The sequence below is a fragment of the Hemicordylus capensis genome, chromosome 1 (assembly GCF_027244095.1).
Source record: "Hemicordylus capensis ecotype Gifberg chromosome 1, rHemCap1.1.pri, whole genome shotgun sequence".
NCBI lineage: Eukaryota > Metazoa > Chordata > Lepidosauria > Squamata > Cordylidae > Hemicordylus > Hemicordylus capensis.
The window spans coordinates 48844363-48863773 of NC_069657.1; the positions used below are offsets into that span (position 1 = coordinate 48844363).

The 19411-nt window shown below is 42.1% G+C and overlaps 1 protein-coding gene across 17 annotated transcripts in view; it reads right to left on the bottom strand.

Moving 5' to 3' along the window:
• Nucleotides 1-1746: 1746 nt before the first annotated feature.
• Nucleotides 1747-19411, bottom strand: part of TTLL5 (tubulin tyrosine ligase like 5) — a 253862-nt gene continuing 236197 nt past the window's right edge. For 9 of the 17 annotated variants that reach the window (XM_053262503.1, XM_053262577.1, XM_053262567.1 and 6 more), the window contains 3 exons: nt 14734-14819; nt 13813-13938; nt 1747-2345 (listed from right to left, as the gene is read on the bottom strand). In XM_053262503.1, the coding sequence (XP_053118478.1) occupies nt 13814-13938; nt 14734-14819 (211 nt within the window). In that variant the 3' untranslated portion in view covers nt 1747-2345; nt 13813. Of the gene's footprint in view, nt 2346-7300; nt 7380-10464; nt 10496-13812; nt 14194-14733; nt 14820-19411 lie in introns of those variants that run through there. The other 8 variants (XM_053262530.1, XM_053262558.1, XM_053262493.1 and 5 more) reach the window with 5 other exon arrangements.

Consider the following 19411-nt stretch of genomic DNA (forward strand, 5'->3'; position numbering starts at 1 on the left):
CTTCACTCTGGAATAATTATTCAACATGAATGTCCTTTTAAAAGTTGAATGCTATAACCTATTTTTATAAGCACCAATTGTGATTTACCCCTCTCACTGAGAGTGGGAATGTGCATAAAACAGATTTTGTGTTTAGTTTTGAGCTTGAAATGAAACATGCTCAAAACATTTTGTTAAAACAGCTGCCAACAACTGGTGCCATTTTGGAGGGCTGTTTTTCTGGGGAGAGTAGGTCTACTGATTGGGGTTGGTGGGTAGACCAGGCCTCTGGACTTAACGTGTCAACCTGCCTTGGAGGAGCAGTCCTCCGAGGTGGGCTGATGTGCTAAGTCCAGGGTGGAGGCTTGGTCTACCCATCTCGTGCTGTGGGCATACCAGTCCTCAGAGGCGGGCCAACGAAACTGAATGAATGAATGCACAAAGTCTGCAGGGGAAGCCTGTTCTACTCCTTGACACCAATCAGTAGAACAGTTCTCCCCAAGAAAACAGCCTTCCAAAATGGTGCTCGAAACATTCAAAATGGGGTCATTTTGTTTCAAGCTCAAAACAGGTGTTTTATTTTAAAGGTGTTTTGTTTAGAGCTTGCAACTGCCCATTTGAAGGGGGGAACATTTTGCACATACCTAATCATGTCCTAATCAAGATGCTCCAAAACCTGAACGATGTAATTCATAAGTACTACAGTTGATTAGGATGTTCAGTTTCACACAGGATGCTCAGGGAACTTCATTCTGCTTCTGTGATCTCAAAAGACCCCACTCAGTTGCCTGGACCAAGAGAGGCCATTCCATTTTGGACAACAGAGCAGCTACGAGAAAGGTCATGACTATTCTACCGACATTGGTCCATTTTGAAATTAGAGTGGATCAGTTAATGGTAACACAACAAGTGGAGAGGACAGAGACAGAAAACACAAATGAGGAGGGAAGTGCAGGACAATCAGGAGTGATATTCAATGACACTCATTGCCCATTGTACCAATAAGTCCTTTGCTATTTAACAATGAAGTCGGAAATCTTCATGTGTCAAAGCCAAGTCTCTCATATGGCACATTAATAGAAGAGAATACTAAAACAGTAATTGAAAGCTCCAGTATTTGTATCCCTATTATCTGTTCAGGTACTATGTAGCTTGTGGAAGAAAATCTATTCTGATGGCAAGATCCCTGTATTCAAATGGTATGCACACTGAGACTTTCTCTGTCACCTTCATGGGGAAAGGGATGTCTTTAGTAAGATGAAACAACCACAATACTGAACGAGCCACAACCACACACCAAATATTTAATCTTGCAAGTGGTAAATATGGAGAAATGAATAGTGTACTCAGTTTAGATATAGAACAGCAGGGACAAATTCCTGCTCAGCGATTGAGTAGGGATGATTGTTTTGCAAGTCATCCTCTTCTAAGCCAACTTACCTCAAATAAGTGAAAAGCATTTAGTATGCTAAAAGGAACTATAGAAATGATAAATACTGAGGTAAACTGTCTCCATGTTTACTTTGTGCTAATCTGAAGTGACAGAATCCAATTACTACAATAACTGGTATCAGGCTGGGTCATAGAAACACGACTCATTAAGAACAGCAGCTTATGAAGTGTAACTTATTAAATTTATGAAATGTAAGTATGTGTGAGGAAAAACTAACACAACACATGAAAAATAAGAAGCTCCCAGTGGAATAAAATGAAATGTCACCTGATTGGAAAAAATCTTACCTAGTATAATAAACATAAATTATAAGCTACACAAACGAAATGAATGACTTTATTCAGACTGAGCATTTCTATGGCATCTTGCCAACATTCAAGATGGCAGCCAGTACAAGTGTCTATAGTCAGTCAGCATTTAAACTTCTAGTGTGCCATTGCTGATCATACAGTATGTGTTTTCCTCACGACCAGGTAGAGAGAACCTGGATGTTCTCAGGGTGAGTTGAAATGACTGAGTGGATGAAGAGGCCTGTGCCCTGAGATACATAATACAGATACAGTTGGAGAATGTATGTCTTATGTGAGTCATAATCACAATTCAAAGGCTGCCTGGTGGAAGATGTGATACGGAATGCAAATAAAGCCCTGAGGCTTAAGCAGCAAAAGCTTAGAGGAAACTGAAAGCCTCAACTCAAGCCTCCGACATCAGTCCCGCAGACACTCGGCTGCTCTCCTGTCTTGAGGAAGATTCTGGAGTGTGCAACATGTCTTGCGGCTGGTCTGGGAGCGGGGCATGATGAACAGTCGTCACTGCGGCTTCATCTCTTGCTTGCATGCTGAAGCATTGAACTGTCTGTTCATCCATTATTGAGGGTTAATCTTTCACTTCAAAAAGTAAGTGCAAGGAGTTGCTGAAAGACACAAGGTGGTGAATGGCTTTAGAGAAGTGTGCACTGAACTACAGGATGCAGGAGGTTCCTCTGACACATAATTTCATTACAATACCATGTGGGACAATCACAGAGAGCTTTAACTGCAGGCATTCACTTCTCTTCCTTGCTGTCCAGAATGGGATACAGACTCGGCTAGTCTTTATGGCTCTCAGGAAAGAGCATGAGCTTTGTAGTCACAGAGCATAAATCTGTATGACAAATGCTCCCTGCAATACCTTATGTATCTGTAGCTATACCTGTTTCTCAAACTAGGGGGTTCAACCAAGTCCAACAGTACATTGTTAAGAACAATCTCTTTACCTCCTTCGGTAAAATGTATAGCCTTCCTTCTTGGGTTATTTGCTCATGTATATGAAGCTTAGGGCCTTTGTATTCCTCTGCCTTCTCCCCACCCCACCCCCAAAGGGAGGCTCTATAGGGTGAAAGGAGGAAGCAGATCTGCAGTTTTCACATTTATTGACAATAATATAGACTTCTTTCACTGAAATTTATTTCCAACACACATCCCAAATTCGTAGAAACAAGTCAAGTTTCGGTTGGATGGAATGAGTTCTGTGGATAAACTCTAGGATAAAATTTACCCTGCATATTTAGCAATTCAGTTCTAAAATCATTTCGTTTTTCTCTTGAGTAACACTTCCTAAGTTTTGTCTTGTCAAAAATGTTAGCAGTATTTACAAAAACATATCTGCTTTTGTTAGGTGCCAAACATCACACAAGCATGTGGGATTTGGAAATGTGCTAGGCTGTGATTGTACAAACATTTATTTATGAGCAAGTTCTGAGGAATTCAATAGAAGCAGCATATAAGCTATTTAAAAAAAACAAAAACCTGAAAGCCAAGCCATTCAACCAGAAATCTTTGGAAATAAACTAAAAACCAAGCTCCCTGCTTCTGAGAGTGAAGTCTCATATTATTCCACATCTGTGTAAAAAAGAGAAAAGAAAACCAGCACAGATACTGAAACAGAAAAATGACTGTGTAAATGTATACTTTAGTCCCAACATATGTGTTGGTAGTCCAGTGTTAGATACCGGCATTCTTTTGAGGAGGATCAGGATCACAACACATACCTACCTCTTTGGTCTTCCATTACTCTGGTACTTAGATTTTTAAAAGTGTGTACCATTTCAATTTGAAAAAGAACATGGTGGAAATAGGTAACCTGCTAATCTATTGGACCCCTAATCTCTCTGGACCAAAGGTAATGTCCTGCATTTAGGCAAGAAAACTCAGACACAAATATACTATATAAAGGGGGAGACCCAGCTTGGCAGCAGTGCATGTGAAAAGGATCTTGGGTGTCTCATGTCAAATTGAACATGAGCCAGCAGAGTGATGCAGCCACCAAAAAGAGGAATGCAATCTTGGGCTGTGTTAACAGAGATGTATATACAGATCATGAGAAGTAATAATTCCACTTCATTTTGCACCGATCAGACCTCACTTGGAATATACTGTGTCCACTTCTGGGCAATGCATTTTAAGAGAAGTACACTGATGCACAGGAGTGCCCTAAGGAGGACAACAAAGCTGATGAGGGGTCTGGAAGCCACGTTCTATGAAGGACAGTTAAAGGAGTTGGGTTTAGCCTGGAGAAGAGAAGAGGGGAAACCTGATAGTCATCTTCAAATATCTGAAGGGCTGTCATGTAGAAGGAGGAGTGGATTTGTTCTCTGTGGCTCCTGAAGAAGAGACTAGAACTATGGGTTGGAACTACAAGGAAGCACATTCAGGAGAGGAGGCATTTCCTAACTTTAAGAGCTGTTTGACAGTAGAACAATCTATCTCACACAATGGTGGGCTCTCCTTTGCCAGTGATTTTCAAACACAGGCTGGACAGCCATCTGTCAGGGATGCTTCACAGCAGGTTCCTGCCCTAAGCAGGGGATTGGACTAGAAAGCTTCAGAAGTCCCTTCCAAGTCAAAGATTCCATGATTCCACAGAGAGGTTGATTTCTTACAATTACTGTGTATTTGAACTTATGAATGGGACTTTGCACTTTTCTAGGCCTACTACTCTACTAATCTACTCTGAAGATTCTGGATGCCTGAGCCAAGTGCCATTTCTCACATTACAAGTTGTAGTCGCATGATCCTAAAAGGTTTTTTTTTTTTTTTTTTTAAGTATACTTTTATCTACATAAAAATAAAACACAGGTATGCCAACTCATTTCTAGATATTTAGCATTACTATCCCTGGCTCATGAATAGCTAAAAGTGTACTTTTGTTTTGTCCCCACAATGATATTTTGATCACAGGAATGAATTTTGAAGACCTCTCCAATGAATGAACATGATTAAGTGGATGGCTGAGTCACTGAGGCTGTTCACATGCATGTGCAAAACCGGGCTAAGGGAGTCCAGCCCAGTTTTGCACACGCGTATGAACTGTCAGGATTGCATCGGATCCCAGCGGCACCACGGCAGCAAACCCGCCTACGGAGCCACCCTTCGAAACGGGGTTAGGAGAGCGAGTGCTCTTCGCTTGTGTGTCAGCCACGGCTGCTTGCAGCCACGGCTGGCAGACTCGGAGAGAGGGTGGGTGACGTGAGGTGGACATTATTGGAGCTCCAGGAGGGTGGATGACGTGAGGTGGTGCATCCCGGCACCTCAGAGCTACTGGCAGGAGCCATGCTTGTCTGGGCAGGCGATCCACCTGGCCAGGGACGGCAGCCTGTTCATGTGCAGCGAGGTAAGTGCTTTTGGGCTTCCTCCCCACAGACAGGGTAGCCCTTTCTCACTATACGTGAGAAAGGACTCATTGTCTCTCTCAGCTTGTTTTCTTCTTCTCTGATGTCACCAATGTTGTATTGGTTGTACTGGTTACCAGTTGCTTCCCAAGGCCAATTCAAGATGCTGGGTTTATTTACAAAACTCTATAGAGCCTGGGTTTGGTGTGGCTTTTCCCACTGAGATCTGCTTTGGGCCAGAACATCCCTTCACTGCGGGAGGAGAGATCGGCAGTGTCAGAACATGGTTTGTGATCCCAATAATCCTGAATTCATTACCTGGAAGAGAGCAACTTGAGCAAAAAAATGGGAAAAAGATGAAAGCCCTCCCATTTACCCTTAAGCAAGTATATGTTTGGGGTATCTCTGTAATCCTCATATTAAGTGTGTTTTCAATTATTACACCTTTGAGAAAATTGGTTGTTATTAGTCTTTATGGCTTTAGTCTTTGAGCTCTGTGTGTGTGCGCAGGTGGTTTAATATAAAACTGCCTAGAGTGCCTTGGCAGATAGGCTGTGGAAATAATAAAAATGAATAAGTGTTAATAAGATTATATGCTGTTTTCATAGTACTATTAGCTGGGTTGAGCTTTTGGTATAAAGGCTGGTAATAAACAGAGACAGCAGGACAGAACATCTCATATTCTCTCTAGGGTATATTATTCATTTGTTGTAAGTGAGAAATACAGCCATGGTGAGACATGGAAGCGCTGGGGAATTTACTCAAGTCTCTGAGGTCCCAGCCTTCAAAATAAAATCATAATTTCTCTCACTAGAGAACAAACCTATCTTGCTATGTCATGAGGGACCTTTCCAATCTGTCAATATTGCCTTGGTACGTCTTTATACAACTAAATACACCGACAGATGAATGCATACACTTTATGTCCGACATGGACTGGCCTGAATATGCAGAGACTGATGGGAACTGTAGGACAACCTGCTACCTTTCTGGGTTTTTTCTGGACACAAGTTTTGACTTTTGGGATTATTAAAATGAGAGAAAAAAGCCGCTCTGTTATGGAACTCTGTCATAAGATGCTAAATACAGTGCCCTTGTAGATCATGAACGCTTAAGCTACAATAAACTTGCTGGTATTTAAGGCATATAGAACTCTCTGGTTTTGCTGCTACAGACTTTCTCTCTAGAAGCTGCAATACCCAAGGAGGTCTAAGAAATATTTTTAAGTCCTTCCAAACCAACCACCTGTCTCTAGAAGACTCAAAGAAACCAACTTTCTTCAGTTCCTAAATTTCCTTGAAAGTTGTCAGAAAAACAGCTACGACCTTGGCTACACCCTTCACTCATCAAGGGAAAAGCAGAAGGACAAAAAGGAGATAACAGAGAAGGTACGTGTATTTTATGCATGTATCTATCTCCATTTCACAGGAAAACAGGCCTCACCCCACTCCCCCTTAGAACGAGGCAGACGTACGAATCAAATATATGTGGCTACCTCATCATATCTTGTAGTAGGCCCTAGATGTTAAGGCCCTCGAGAGACAGGCAGAGAAAGATGGAGGGGAGCATAGAGCTTTTTATCTGTGCTGATTTTTCTTTTCATGGCTAAATTTTGCTTAGGGCTTGGATGTTAGAGGAGAAGGGACAATAAGCCAAAAAAAGGAGAGAGACGATAAGTGCAGATAACCTTGGTGGTTTTCTCTCACCAAGGGAGAAAAGACATTGGCCACTCTACAATCTCCTCCCATTTCCTCTGCCTCTTTGCGGAGCAGTCTTCAGAATTCTCAAAAGCCCCAGCCTGATGACTGTAATGTGCAGTTTTCACTTGTTTGCAACCATTTTTGTGCACCCATTAATATATATCTCCAGCTTTTTCCTTTTGCAGATTGAGTCTATCAAATATTCAGGGAGACTGCCTTCCTGGTTTGATGAAAATCCATTGTATATTAAGTATATATGTTAAATTCCCCATGTTAATCAATGGTACATCATGTGTTGACACTGTCATAAAGCCCACTTCACTTTAAGTTCAATTCCTTTACTTCTTATATATTAGTGTGTGTGTGTGTGCGGGGGGGGGGAATCTCAGTAAAAAGTTATCAAAACAATTTCTTTTGCAATCTGTTCAGGGTCATACAGCATATTAAGTGTACTACATGTAGATCTGCTGTCCACCTTTGAGATATTCTTTCCTACTTAAGAGTTGCATGTGTGCTTACTATAGAAGAGAAATGCTCTGTGGACTTGGGCTGTCCTCTTTTTGCATGTAACCAGCAGATAACAGGAAACATCTTCTTCCTTTCATAAAACAAAGACAAAGCGCTTGACCCAAGGTACCAGGAGCAGGATGTTCTCATTGGTTGAGCATTAAGTATCTTATCCACTGCTCATTAGAAGTGAGAACAGACCCTCAGATCCAGTGGAGATATGACTGCAAAGTTTGACATTATCCAGTTGATGTCCTCTGAGAAGAGCTTTGGAGGAATGCTGTCCTTAAACAGCAACTTTGAACTTTAGTGGGATTATACAAACTTCAGCTGAAAATGCTGAGAGTTAGATAAAGTGGACAGAGAGACGTGTTTCTCCCTCTCTCACAACACTGTGGAAATAGGCATCATCCAATGGAACTGACTGGCAGGAGATTTAGGACTGATTAAAGGAAGCACATCTTCACACAGCGCCTAATTAATCTGTGGTATTCACTGCCACAAGATGTGGTGATATCCACTAATTTAGAGTAGGGGCTTAGACAAATTCATGGAGGGTAAAGTATATCAATGGCTACCAGTCTTGATGGCTTTGTGCTACCTCCAGGTTCAGAGGCAGGATGCCTATGAATGCTAGTTACAACACTAGTTACAACAGCAAGAGAGGGGTCTGCCTTCATATTCTACTGGTGGGCTTCCCAGAGGCAGCTGGCTTTTGTTTTTGGTGTTTTTCTGGTTTTAATTGATTTTAACATTTTAATGTGATTTTATGGAATGTTATTGTATTAATTTTTGTAAACCGCCTTAGGATAATTTTATGAAAGGTGATATATAAATCGAAAAACAAACATAAATAGTTGCAATTACAGAGAGTGGTTGGTGTTTAGTTCTGTTCAGGCCATAGTAACTCTGCTTAACTTGGGAAATCTAAGGGCAGAAGGATACATTTCAAAATGTTCCATGATTCTTTTTACTTAAAAAAAATAATAATAGCACAACACAGTTGCAAGTCTACTGCAGAGGAGGAGGTGCTTATTTCTCTTGCAGTTCTTTCACTGAAAATCACCCCTGCAACTGCTTGTACTCCTTCCCTGGGGTAAATTTTAAAAATGGCATTCAGTGTGAACCTGTAAGTCCTCTCTCCAGACAATGAGATGAATTACGCTGGCTTTTATGTTTTTACTAGCATTTAGTATTTATCGTACTCTCTTCATTCTATGCACCCTGGAAACTAACCAGGCTGTTTTGGGTGGTGGTGGTGATTATTTTAATTTATAAATGTATTCACTTCCATGTACCTTGGGAGTCATCCTAGAGAGGCAACCCAAAAATCTTACACATACATTAAATTGGCTTTTAAATTTTTATTTTCACCAAGCACACCCAAATGACCCTTTTTACCACACATCTGCACCCAATCAGAAATCCGAGGAAGCATGAACAAGGTATAATTTTCCTTACCACATGGCGGGCAGATGTTATAAATGACCAGCATGATCATGCCCTGTGTCTGGTAGTCAGTGGCAACAGATGGCCATTTGTCCCATCCGAAGCATATAAGCTGTGAAGCATATACGCTGTGATAAGCTTACAAATGGTGCCCATGAAATAAATAACCATCTGTGGTCACTGACTAACAGACCCAGGGCACAAACATAAATGCAGCAAACCTTCTACATCCTTTGAGCGTCAGTACTACATGGCTCTAAGTTCATAGAGAGGGTACAGGAGGAGGCAAGTAGACTGGAGAAAGCCTTGGGATGCTTCAGAGGACAATGAGTTTAAAAAGATAGCTTAGAGAACAGATGGGAAACCAAATACTCCCTATCCCAGCAAGGCCTCTAAACCTTCACAAAGAGAAACACACGAGCAAGTGTCACCCCTTCTTCAGTACATTGTCATGCTTCTTTCCATATCCCTGAGACACCAACAGATCATATTTCCAGCTAATCCCCTCCTCATATCTAAGAAGCTATCAGAAAAAAGCAGCAACTGATCAGAATGTGAGCTCTACAGGAGAATCTATCGTTTGCATGTAAGGTGAAGGGGTATGAACACTGACATTTCTAATAGCCCAGGGAACATCTCAGTTACCTGCAAGGATCTCTGATAACTAGTTATCACAATCAGGATTTTATTCCTGTGTTGGGGCTAGATGAGGTGTCTTCACAACAACAAGAGGTCCTTCACACAACTGGGCAGGCGGCAGGGAGGTGGGAGGGAAGGCTGGTTATACTCACCTTCCCCCCAGACGTGTGACTGTAGGTTTGTGGGAGTGTGGACCATGCTCCGAAATGAGCAGTGCTGCCTGGCGCAGTGTGCAGCTCCAGAGGCCAGGTCGACACATCCCAGCCTCCAAGAATCCCACAAGGCATCACGCGACATGCACGATGCATTGGGTGATTCCCACAAGAGACGGGCGCTCTAGGGCACTCTCTCTGTTCGCTGGGGCGAAACATAGCTCCAGTGAACACACAATCTGGCAGCTGGGGTTAAGGGCGCGCTTGCTCCCCTAACCTCGGGTAACAGCTGGGCTAAAAAGTCAGGCTAGGCGGTGTTAGCCCACTGGGATCCAGCCCAATCCCGGTGGTTCTCACACGCAGCCTAACCCAGGCTGGGTTAGGCTGCATGTGAGAATAGACTCGTCGTTTCCTTGTGCTACAAGCTATTTCACATAACACCCATGCAGCCAAACAAAGGGTAAGTCTAAGGTCACTTGAGGTGCCACGTGGTTTCAAAGTCAAGGCCACTTGTGCAGTCAGTCATGGCAAGTGAGAGAAGCAGAAGGATGAGAATGAGGAGTGGAATTAATGGGATTACTATTGTGCATGAAGGGAATCACCAGGGCACAGAAACTCAAGAGATTCCTGTTCCAGCTGCTCCTGCTGAAGGATTTGCAAAGATACAGCTGATAATGAGTACTGTAGCTGCCTGAAGTTGTGGCTAACATTCTCTGGGGTCAGAGTTATCAACACAAAATATGCTCACAGTAATGGTGCTCTACAACTCTTAAGATTCCTCTGGCTGGAAGAAACTCTGGGAACGAAATCCTTCAATATAGAATGGGGGAAAGCCCTATATATGTACACAGTAAAGCCTAAGAATTCCAGACTAGTATTAGTTGCTGACAATGCCATGCCAAACTGGACAACACAAACTGTGCTTGCCAGACTCACTGCTGCGGTGCCACTTCCTGGAGAACAGGTCCTGGTTTCATTTGGACATAAAGGTGGAGCAAGAAGGGTCAATCATAGTCACTTTTATGACCAATCATAGTCAATGAATTTCTCAGCCAAGCAACTCAAATTCAGTTTGAAAATTTCAATTAACAAGCCATTAAAAAAAATGGAAACTGTTATATTGAAAAGCCAGAGATGACAACAACAATCACCACAACCAGAACACTGTGGAAGGTTATTAAAACGGCACTGCCACTGACGATGGAGCTGATCCAGGAGAGCCAACTGGTTTCTGACATTCAGTCCTAGTCCTGAGCAACTCAGGAAAGCACTACTACATATACAAGTATATAAAAATACCTGGTTACGGAGGAGTACCCGGAACTGATGTGGAGACTATGGGCCCATTTTATTTAGCCCAAGGGAATTTTTAAATTCATCTATCCAGCTCCTCAAAGTATTATAAAGTAGTACAGCACTAAATTGGTAATATGGTTCATTGACAGTAATAACTTTAGAATAGCCCAAAGCAAAACAGTAATTTTAATTAGCAAATGAAAGGTTTATTTAAGAAACACTGAATAGAACATAAAATCTGGCATGTAAGAAAATAAACAGAAACCCAGCATGATTCAACTGGAGATGGAAAATGCTATGTCAGGGCAAAGTGCCTGCCATAGTTCTAAAGAACCTTAACACTCCACTGTGAAAAGCCTGTGTTCTTCTGAGAGCGCAAAACCAGCTTTTCCCTTACAGTCATCTGGCAAGCTGCATTTCAAGCAAATATCATTTAAGTTGCTGCTGGTCTGCACATGTATCAATAGTGATAAAGAACACATTTCATCCTTTACTCATTAAGAATGGCATTTTACCAAGCTGTTTGGAAAATGCCTGAAACAAACCTCATGAAAAATATTTCTGGCATTTCCTGGTAAATCTCAAGGTCAGCCAGGTGCTTTTTTATTTTGGTCATCTCCATTTTTCATGAACTAGAAAAAGACAATTACTAAGGTAAATTGTACATATCCAAAATCAGTCTCATGATTATTACTGGGTTTTGCTTTGTTTTTTTACGGTTACTAGTTCATTCTAGGAACCACTCAGACTGCAATCCTATGCCGACTTACCAGGTAACTCAATGGAACTAACTTCTGAGTAGACATGCATAGGATGGACTGTATTGTCAGTTACCCAGTTACGCATTGCCATCATTTATTTGGAAAACATTGGCATTTAACATAATAGGCTGAGAAATGTCAACAATAATGAAGACATTGATTGCTTTTCAGACCTTATAAACATGCAGTGCCTTGAGAATCTCTGGCTGTGTTATAGGAGACCAAAAGGGTTTTGTACGTTTGTTAACACTGGTTGCTTTTCAGAGTGCCACTCATGCAGATATCCTTCTGAACCAAAAACCATCCTCCTCATTCCAGCTAGAGGCAGATGGTAAAACCAGCAAACCAGCAGAGCTCGGAAACTGTAACTTTCTATGCCGCAAGAGGTGCTTGCCTCAAAACCCAGAGTAGCAGTGGCACACAGAATCTTTTATTTCTTACTTCAAATAGACTGGTTGCCATGGTGATGAAAATTACTCAGAGTAGTCCCATTGAAATTAAAAGGGCAAGTTAGGCAGTGCCTAATGTGCTTTTAATATCAATGGGACTACTTTGAGTAATTTTCATCATGTCAGCCACTGAGAAGTGATATATTATTATGGACAGACTTATTGTAAATCTCTAAAATGTCTAGTTTTTTCCCTTTCACAAAAACCTCCCTTTCACTAGAAATAATGGGAGTTTCATTCTGCACATTCCTGTTCTGGGGTGAACCAGGTGGGCATTCTCAGTTGTTCTTCAGGACTGTCCCTCCCAATGAAAGGAGGCAGGGCTGGGTTGCACTTGGGACAGCTGTGCTGTCCCAGATTATATTCCCTTCCTCCCAGACTGGACTGAAAAGTGCAGGAGCTTCCCTCGCAAAAAATCATCAATACTAAAAACTTAAGGCCAACATGGCTAAACCCCAGGCAACAGACAAAATGGGTAAAATGTAACAGAAAGGAAAACGATACACACAGAAGGGCAGATAGGGAGGAAATATCAATATCCCTTAGCATCATTAATGGCTCCACATCATCCCGGAGGGAGGCACTGAGTGGAGCAACACAGGGTTCTGTCCAGGGCCTATGTTGTTCAAAATGTTTATACATTACTTGGAGGAGAGAAGATAGAGGATGTTTATCAAATCTGCAGTTAACACAAAGCTGGGAGGGACAGTTAACGCTTTAGAAAACAGAATAAAGATTCAAAACATTCTGAACTGGCTCAAATATTGGGCCAAAACCAAAAAGATAAAATTCAGCAAAGACAAATGTAAAAGTCCTGTATTTGGATAAGAAAAATCAAATGCACAAGTACAGGATGGGAAGACCTTGTTTGGCAGTAATAATGTGAAAGGGAACTAGGCGATTTAGTGGGCATCAAGCTGAACATGAGCTATCAGTGTGATACAGATGCTAAAAAGGTGACTGTAATCCTAGGCTGCATTAACAGAGGCACATTGTTTTCTGTACTGGTCAGACCTTACTTGGAATACTGTGTCTAATCCTGGACAGCTCATTTTAAAAAGGTCATCAATACACTGAAATTGGTTCAGAAGAGAGCAACAAAGATGGCGAGGGATCTGGAAACCAAGAGCTATGCGGGATGGTTGAAAAAGCTGGGTATGTTTAGCCTGGAGGAGAGGAGAGGAGAGGAGGAGAGGAGAGGAAGGGGAGATATGATAGCACCTTCAAACATCTGAAGGGCTGTCACACAGAAGGAGGAGTCACAGAGAGCTACTGCAAAGAGCTGCAATGTTTGAAGCGCTGCACCTGCTGTCATCACCACACACCAAAGAGCACCTTTGTGAAGTTAGATCCTTTCATTTGGTATGCACAATGAACCACAATGAAAATTTTGAGATACTTTTGTGGACTCTCCACAAACATATCTTGAATCTTCTCCCCTCATTTTCAGTAACTGCTAAAGTACTGAAAAAATAGGAGGAAAGTTTCAGAGCAGCAATACACCGCAGTGGGTTCTAGAGAGCCCAACAGAGACCCTGCTTTCCTGCATGACAGCCAGGTCAGTCTGAGAGAAAGAGAGACTCTTCCCAGAAGAACCAAAAATACTGGTTGATCTTGCCTCTTTCTGTTGCGAGGGGCAGGGTCAACGAACTGAATTATACCCCCTTGTTTCTTCCTAGAGGACTGTCTCTTTTACTCTCAAACAGGCAAGTGGAATTACTGCTGATATGGCGGGGGTGGAGAGGGAGGTTGATGAGCACAAAGGTGTTTGGTGTTACCTTAAGCTGGCCCTCCCTCCACTGTATTTTTCTTTCTTTGCCCTACAACTGTGCCAATGGTTCTGGTGCAGCTGGACAAAGGTTTAGTTCTGGCGAATAGAATCTGGGGGCCAACTTCCAAAGGACCTGAAAAATGAAAAAAATTGCTTAGCCTGAGAAAGGCTTCATTGCAAAGATGTAGGAGGGCCGATCATCATCCACCCATCCCAAGAATGGCAACAAGAGCCCAATAGGAAACCAAACTCTACCTTCACTTGAAGCCCAGGATGTGCTTCGTGCATCTAGATCATAATATACTCACCAGCATGACAGAAAGATTCAAGTCAATTTGGAGATGCTCTACCTTGGTGTTTGGGCTTTTCAGGAGTGAGAAATTCAGCCCTAGCAATAATGTGGATTCAGCACAAGCAAACATGAAGGCAGAAATGTTACTGATTATTTTGATCAGTTTCTAACTCAGAAAAAATCTCCCCAAGATAACAGTGGTCAGGCTTAAGATGTAGCAAGTCTTTAAGAATGCAAGCAGGAACTCTCTTTTGCAGCATATGCCTTCTTTACTTAAATGCTTCCCCTTTCAGAACTTCTAAAATTTGTTTTTAAATCACAGCAGGAAATGCTCCTGTATTCTGCATGTTAGGGAGTGGCAGGGTTGGCTTTACTGTCACTTTGATTTCTTTTTTCTCATGAGTATATCTGTAGTTACTCTCTTTAAATTCATGTCTTTCTAGCATACTAACTATCTTGATTTAGAAAATGAATCAGCAGTCTTCCTTCCTGGCATTTTCTATGGCATGTTGTGTTCATTGGGGCCAGGACTACAAAGTGATTCAAGTACAGACACATTTATGATGCAAATGTGAAACAAATTAAAAAGAAACAGTGGTTGATAAAAATATTGCTTCTGTTTCCTTGTTTTCTCACCTGTGGAGTTTGTGAGTGGCTCACAGGATGTAGCACTATTAAGGCTATTCTGGAATCCATTCAGATGCCCTTCTGTGGAGATCGCCCTATCAGACACAACAGTGAATCAGAAGATAGTACAGAATATGGGAAGCCAGTAACTGAAAATAGATCTTTAAAGTGTAGAGCCCTTTTAGGATTTGGAGATGGATGCAGCCATTACTCAGTTGTTATAAGCAATTCAAATTAGGGATGTGCACAAACCGGTTCGGAGGCCATATTGGAGGCCTCCGAACCGGTTCGGAAACGGACCGGTCCAGCGGTCCGGCACTGAGGGGGGGTTTACCTTTAAGGGCGGGGGGGGTAGAACTTACCCCTCCCACCGCTCTTCCCCCTCCGGCGCTGTGTTTTAAATTGAAGTTTTGGGGGCGGCAGCGTTCCTCCCTGCCGCCCCTGCCCCCGTCGTTGCCTGGAAGAAGCAGTAATACAAGCACGCATGCGCGCGTCGCGTGCACCAGCAACAAGCACGCACGCGACGCGACACACGCATGCGTGCTTGTATTACTGCTTCTTCCAGGCAACGAAGGGGGCAGGGGCGGCAGGGAGGAACGCTGCCGCCCCAAAAACTTCAATTTAAAACACAGCGCCGGAGGGGGAAGAGCGGTGGGAGGGGTAAGTTCTATCCCCCCGCCCTTAAAGGTAGACCCCCCCTCAGTGCCGGACCATGCTGTGTGGTTCCGTGCACACCACTAATTCAAATTTCCTTCCTTAGCAAGTAAAGAGAGACAGCCTTTTGCAATGTGACATTAAAGCCCTTTCTGAAACTACAACTACTAGAATCAGAAGGGGCTGCAAGGCTATCAAGTCCAACCACCTGCTACAAGTTGCATATCAGTCTGCACACCATGCATGACAACGTTGGTGCTTCACAAATAGAGAATGCGTACTTATAGGACAATGTAATTTACAGGACTTTTATTGTAAACTGCCCAGAGGCACAAGTTTTGGGGAGTATATAAATTTGTTAGTTAAACAAACAAACAAACAAAATGATCCCTGCAGAGCAATCGATTTCAGAGAGCACAAACAAATGAACCAATTCACATGTTGAAAGGGAAGGGGGAAGATAACTGGAATAATTAAGAACAAGAGCAGCCCTGCTGTCTCAGACAAAGGGTCCATCTTATTTCCTGTTTCCAACAGTGGCCAGCCAGATACTTCCACGAAGCCTACAAGCAGGCAAGATATTTTCCCTGCTATTCTCAGAATCTGATATTCAGAGGTATACTGTCTCCAACCATAGTTTGATATCATGGTTAATAGTCCATGATGGACATGATAGTCCATGAATTTATCTGACCCTATCAGAACATAGGCCATCAGTAGTGTTACTATCACTTCTTTAGAACCCTAGTTCTGGGCTATCTTTTGTTTTTCAAAGGGCATCACATTTGCCCAGTAATAAAGGTGTTCTTAGCTGCAGTACAGACAATATATGACAAAGAGTCCCAGCCCTCCCAATTAATTTGGATGAAATTAAGTAGGGTAATATTTACAAGACCAAGTTACATGGGAAGCTACCTTATACCAAGTCAAACTATAGATCCATCTAGCTCAGTATTATCTACACAGACTATCAGCAGCTCTCCAAGATTTCAGACAGGTAACTCCCAGCCCCATCTGTTGATTCCAGGGATTGAACATGAGACCGTGTGCATGCAAAGCACATGCTCTTCCAGTGAGTTATGATCCTTCCTGTATTCCTTGCTAAAACAACATTCATTTCTATTGTTAAAAGGCACATTAAATTGCATAATTGCTGCTTGAGGCCAATTCTGGCTACAGTGACTCCAGATTACTTGAATCAAAAGTGGTATCATGCTGTTACTGCTGAAAATGTTTCAGCTAGGAGGTTCCTGAAGAAGTTTGTGCTGATCTTACATAGCTACTCCCCCACCCCGCTACAATAATCAGGATTATACTGAACCCAGATTTAAGATCTATAACTAAATAGGTTCATAGAATTACAGATGTTAATAAGTAAGAAAAAGTCAGTGGCCAACCTCTGGAGTAATGAAGCATGCATGCAAAGAACATGCAGCATGCACCACGGAGGAGGGATAATTTTCAGCAATCTCTTCTTCCCTTTATAGCTGACTGTGACTCCTGAAAATATGTCCTGGAGGGTCACATAGTCCACAGGGGCATATTTTTGGAGTCAGAGTCAGCTATAGAGGGAAGAGGGAAGCAATTAAAATTGCCCTTCTCCGAGGGGATGTGCTGCAAATTCATTCCATACATGCTTTGTTAGTCTGAATGTTGGCCAGTAAGTGTGAAAGCTAGATGTTCCTCAAGAGTTTTCCCTACTTTAAGATGTGAATAAAGAAGGGAAAAAGTGACCAGGCAAGTGCACCCTAGCAACATCCAAATGATTAGTTATGAGCCTGATTTATTTTGTAAGATGTGGGGGGAAAAAATTCATCTATTAATGCCAGCAAGAAGTGCATACCATTGCATGGGAAATAAATATTCAAGAAAAGAATAAATGGCTACTTTAAGTCTGGCAAGTGGAAGAAATGGAAAAATTTACATGTATAAAATAGATTGAGAAAAAAATGGATGCATGAAATAACTTTAATGATAACTGGATGAAAGTTATTATGTCCTGGAACATATCTTCACAATTTTGTGGCCTTTATGGGCATTTGATATATATAATGTAGTAGACAATGTACTTTACCTTTTTAAAACAATTTTTTAACAGTTTACAAAAAGGTACATTATTCAAGAGAACCAGCATGGCTTCTGCAAAGGTAAATCTTGCCTCTCAAACCTTTTGGAGTTCTTTGAGAGTGTCAACAAGTGTGTGGATCAAGGTGATCCAGTTGGCATAGTCTACCCGGATTTCCAAAAAGCTTTCAACAAAATTCCTCATCAAAGAATCCTGAGAAAACTTAGCAGTCATGGGATAAGGGGACAAGTACATATGTGGATTGCTAACTGGTTGAAAGACAGGAAACAGAGGGTAGGGATAAATAGAGCATTTTCACAATGGAGGGAAGTAAGAAGTGGGGTCCCCCAGAGTTCTGTACTGGGACCAGTGCTTTTTAATTTATTCATAAACGATCTAGAAGTAGGGATAAGCAGCAAGGTGGCCAAATTTGAAGATGATATCAAACTCTTTCGGGTAGTGAAATCCATAATGGATTGTGAGGAGCTCCAAAAGGATCTCTCCAAACTGGGGGCGTGGGCGACAAAATGGCAAATGCGGTTCAGTGTTGGCAAGTGTACAGTGATGCACATTGAGATGAAGAACCCCAACTTTAAGTATACGCTGATGGGATCTGAGCTGTCTCTGAATGACCAGGAGAGGGATCTTGGGGTCATGGTGGACAGTTCATTGAAAGTGTTGTCTCAATGTGCGGCAGCTGTGAAAAAGGCCAATTCCATGCTGGGATCATTAGGAAGGGAATTGAAAATAAAACTGCTAATATTATAATGCCCTTATACAAAACTATGGTGTGGCCACACCTGGAGTACTGTGTACAGTTCTGGTCACCATATCTAAAAAGGGACATTATAGAACTGGAAAAGGTGCAGAAGGGGGCAACTAAGATGATCAGGGGTCTAGAGCACCTTCCTTATGAGGCAAGGCTACAACACCTGGAGCTATTTAGTTTAGAAAAAAGACGACTGCGGGGAGACATGACAGAGGTCTATAAAATCATGCATGGCGTGGAGAAAGTGGAGAGAGAGAAATTCTTCTCCCTCTCTCATAACACTAGAACCAGGGGTCATGCCATGAAATTGATTGCCAGGAAACCTAGGACCAACAAACGGAAGTACTTTTTTACACAACACATAATTAACTTGTGGAATTCTCTGCCACAAGATGTGGTGACAGCCAACAACCTGGATGGCTTTAAGAGGGGTTTGGATAACTTCATGGAGGAAAGGTCTATCAATGGCTACTAGTCGGAGGGCTATAGGCCACCTCCAGCCTCAAAGGCAGGATGCCTCTGAGTACCAGTTGCAGGGAAGTAACAGCAGGAGAGAGGGCATGCCCTCAACTCCTGCCTGTGACTTCCAGCGGCATCTGGTGGGCCACTGTGCGAAACAGGATGCTGGACTAGATGGGCCTTGGGCCTGATCCAGCAGGGCTGTTCTTATGTTCTTAAAAGATCTATACATTCCATCTTATTTATTTGTTATTTATCTGTGTAAACCGCTCTGAGCCATTTTTGGAAGGGTGGTATAGAAATTGAATGAATGAATGAATGAATGAATGATGTAAAATTTCAATTTTATGTCCAACTATTCAAATATAACTATTCAAATATAACTAAGACATACACACAATGATTTCCCTTTCCCTTCAGAAAATTAAAATTCCAAGAAGCTCCAAGGTAGAAGCAGAGGAACGTGCAGCCCTTCTCACTGTTGCATAATGAATTAACAGAACCACCATTCCCTGAGAACATATCTCAGCCTTACCCTCTTTTTCAATGAAGTCTACCACTAGTCTTTGAATCTTTCCACAATGCATTTGGACACTTGGGGATTTAGTCTGCACTGACTGACCATACAACAAAAAATCCTGTCTGCTCTTGGGTTGGTGATTCCAGACATGTTTACTCTAAATAACTCTTTCAGAAATTCTACATATGTGAACATCTCAATCAGGCAACTGGATTTTAGT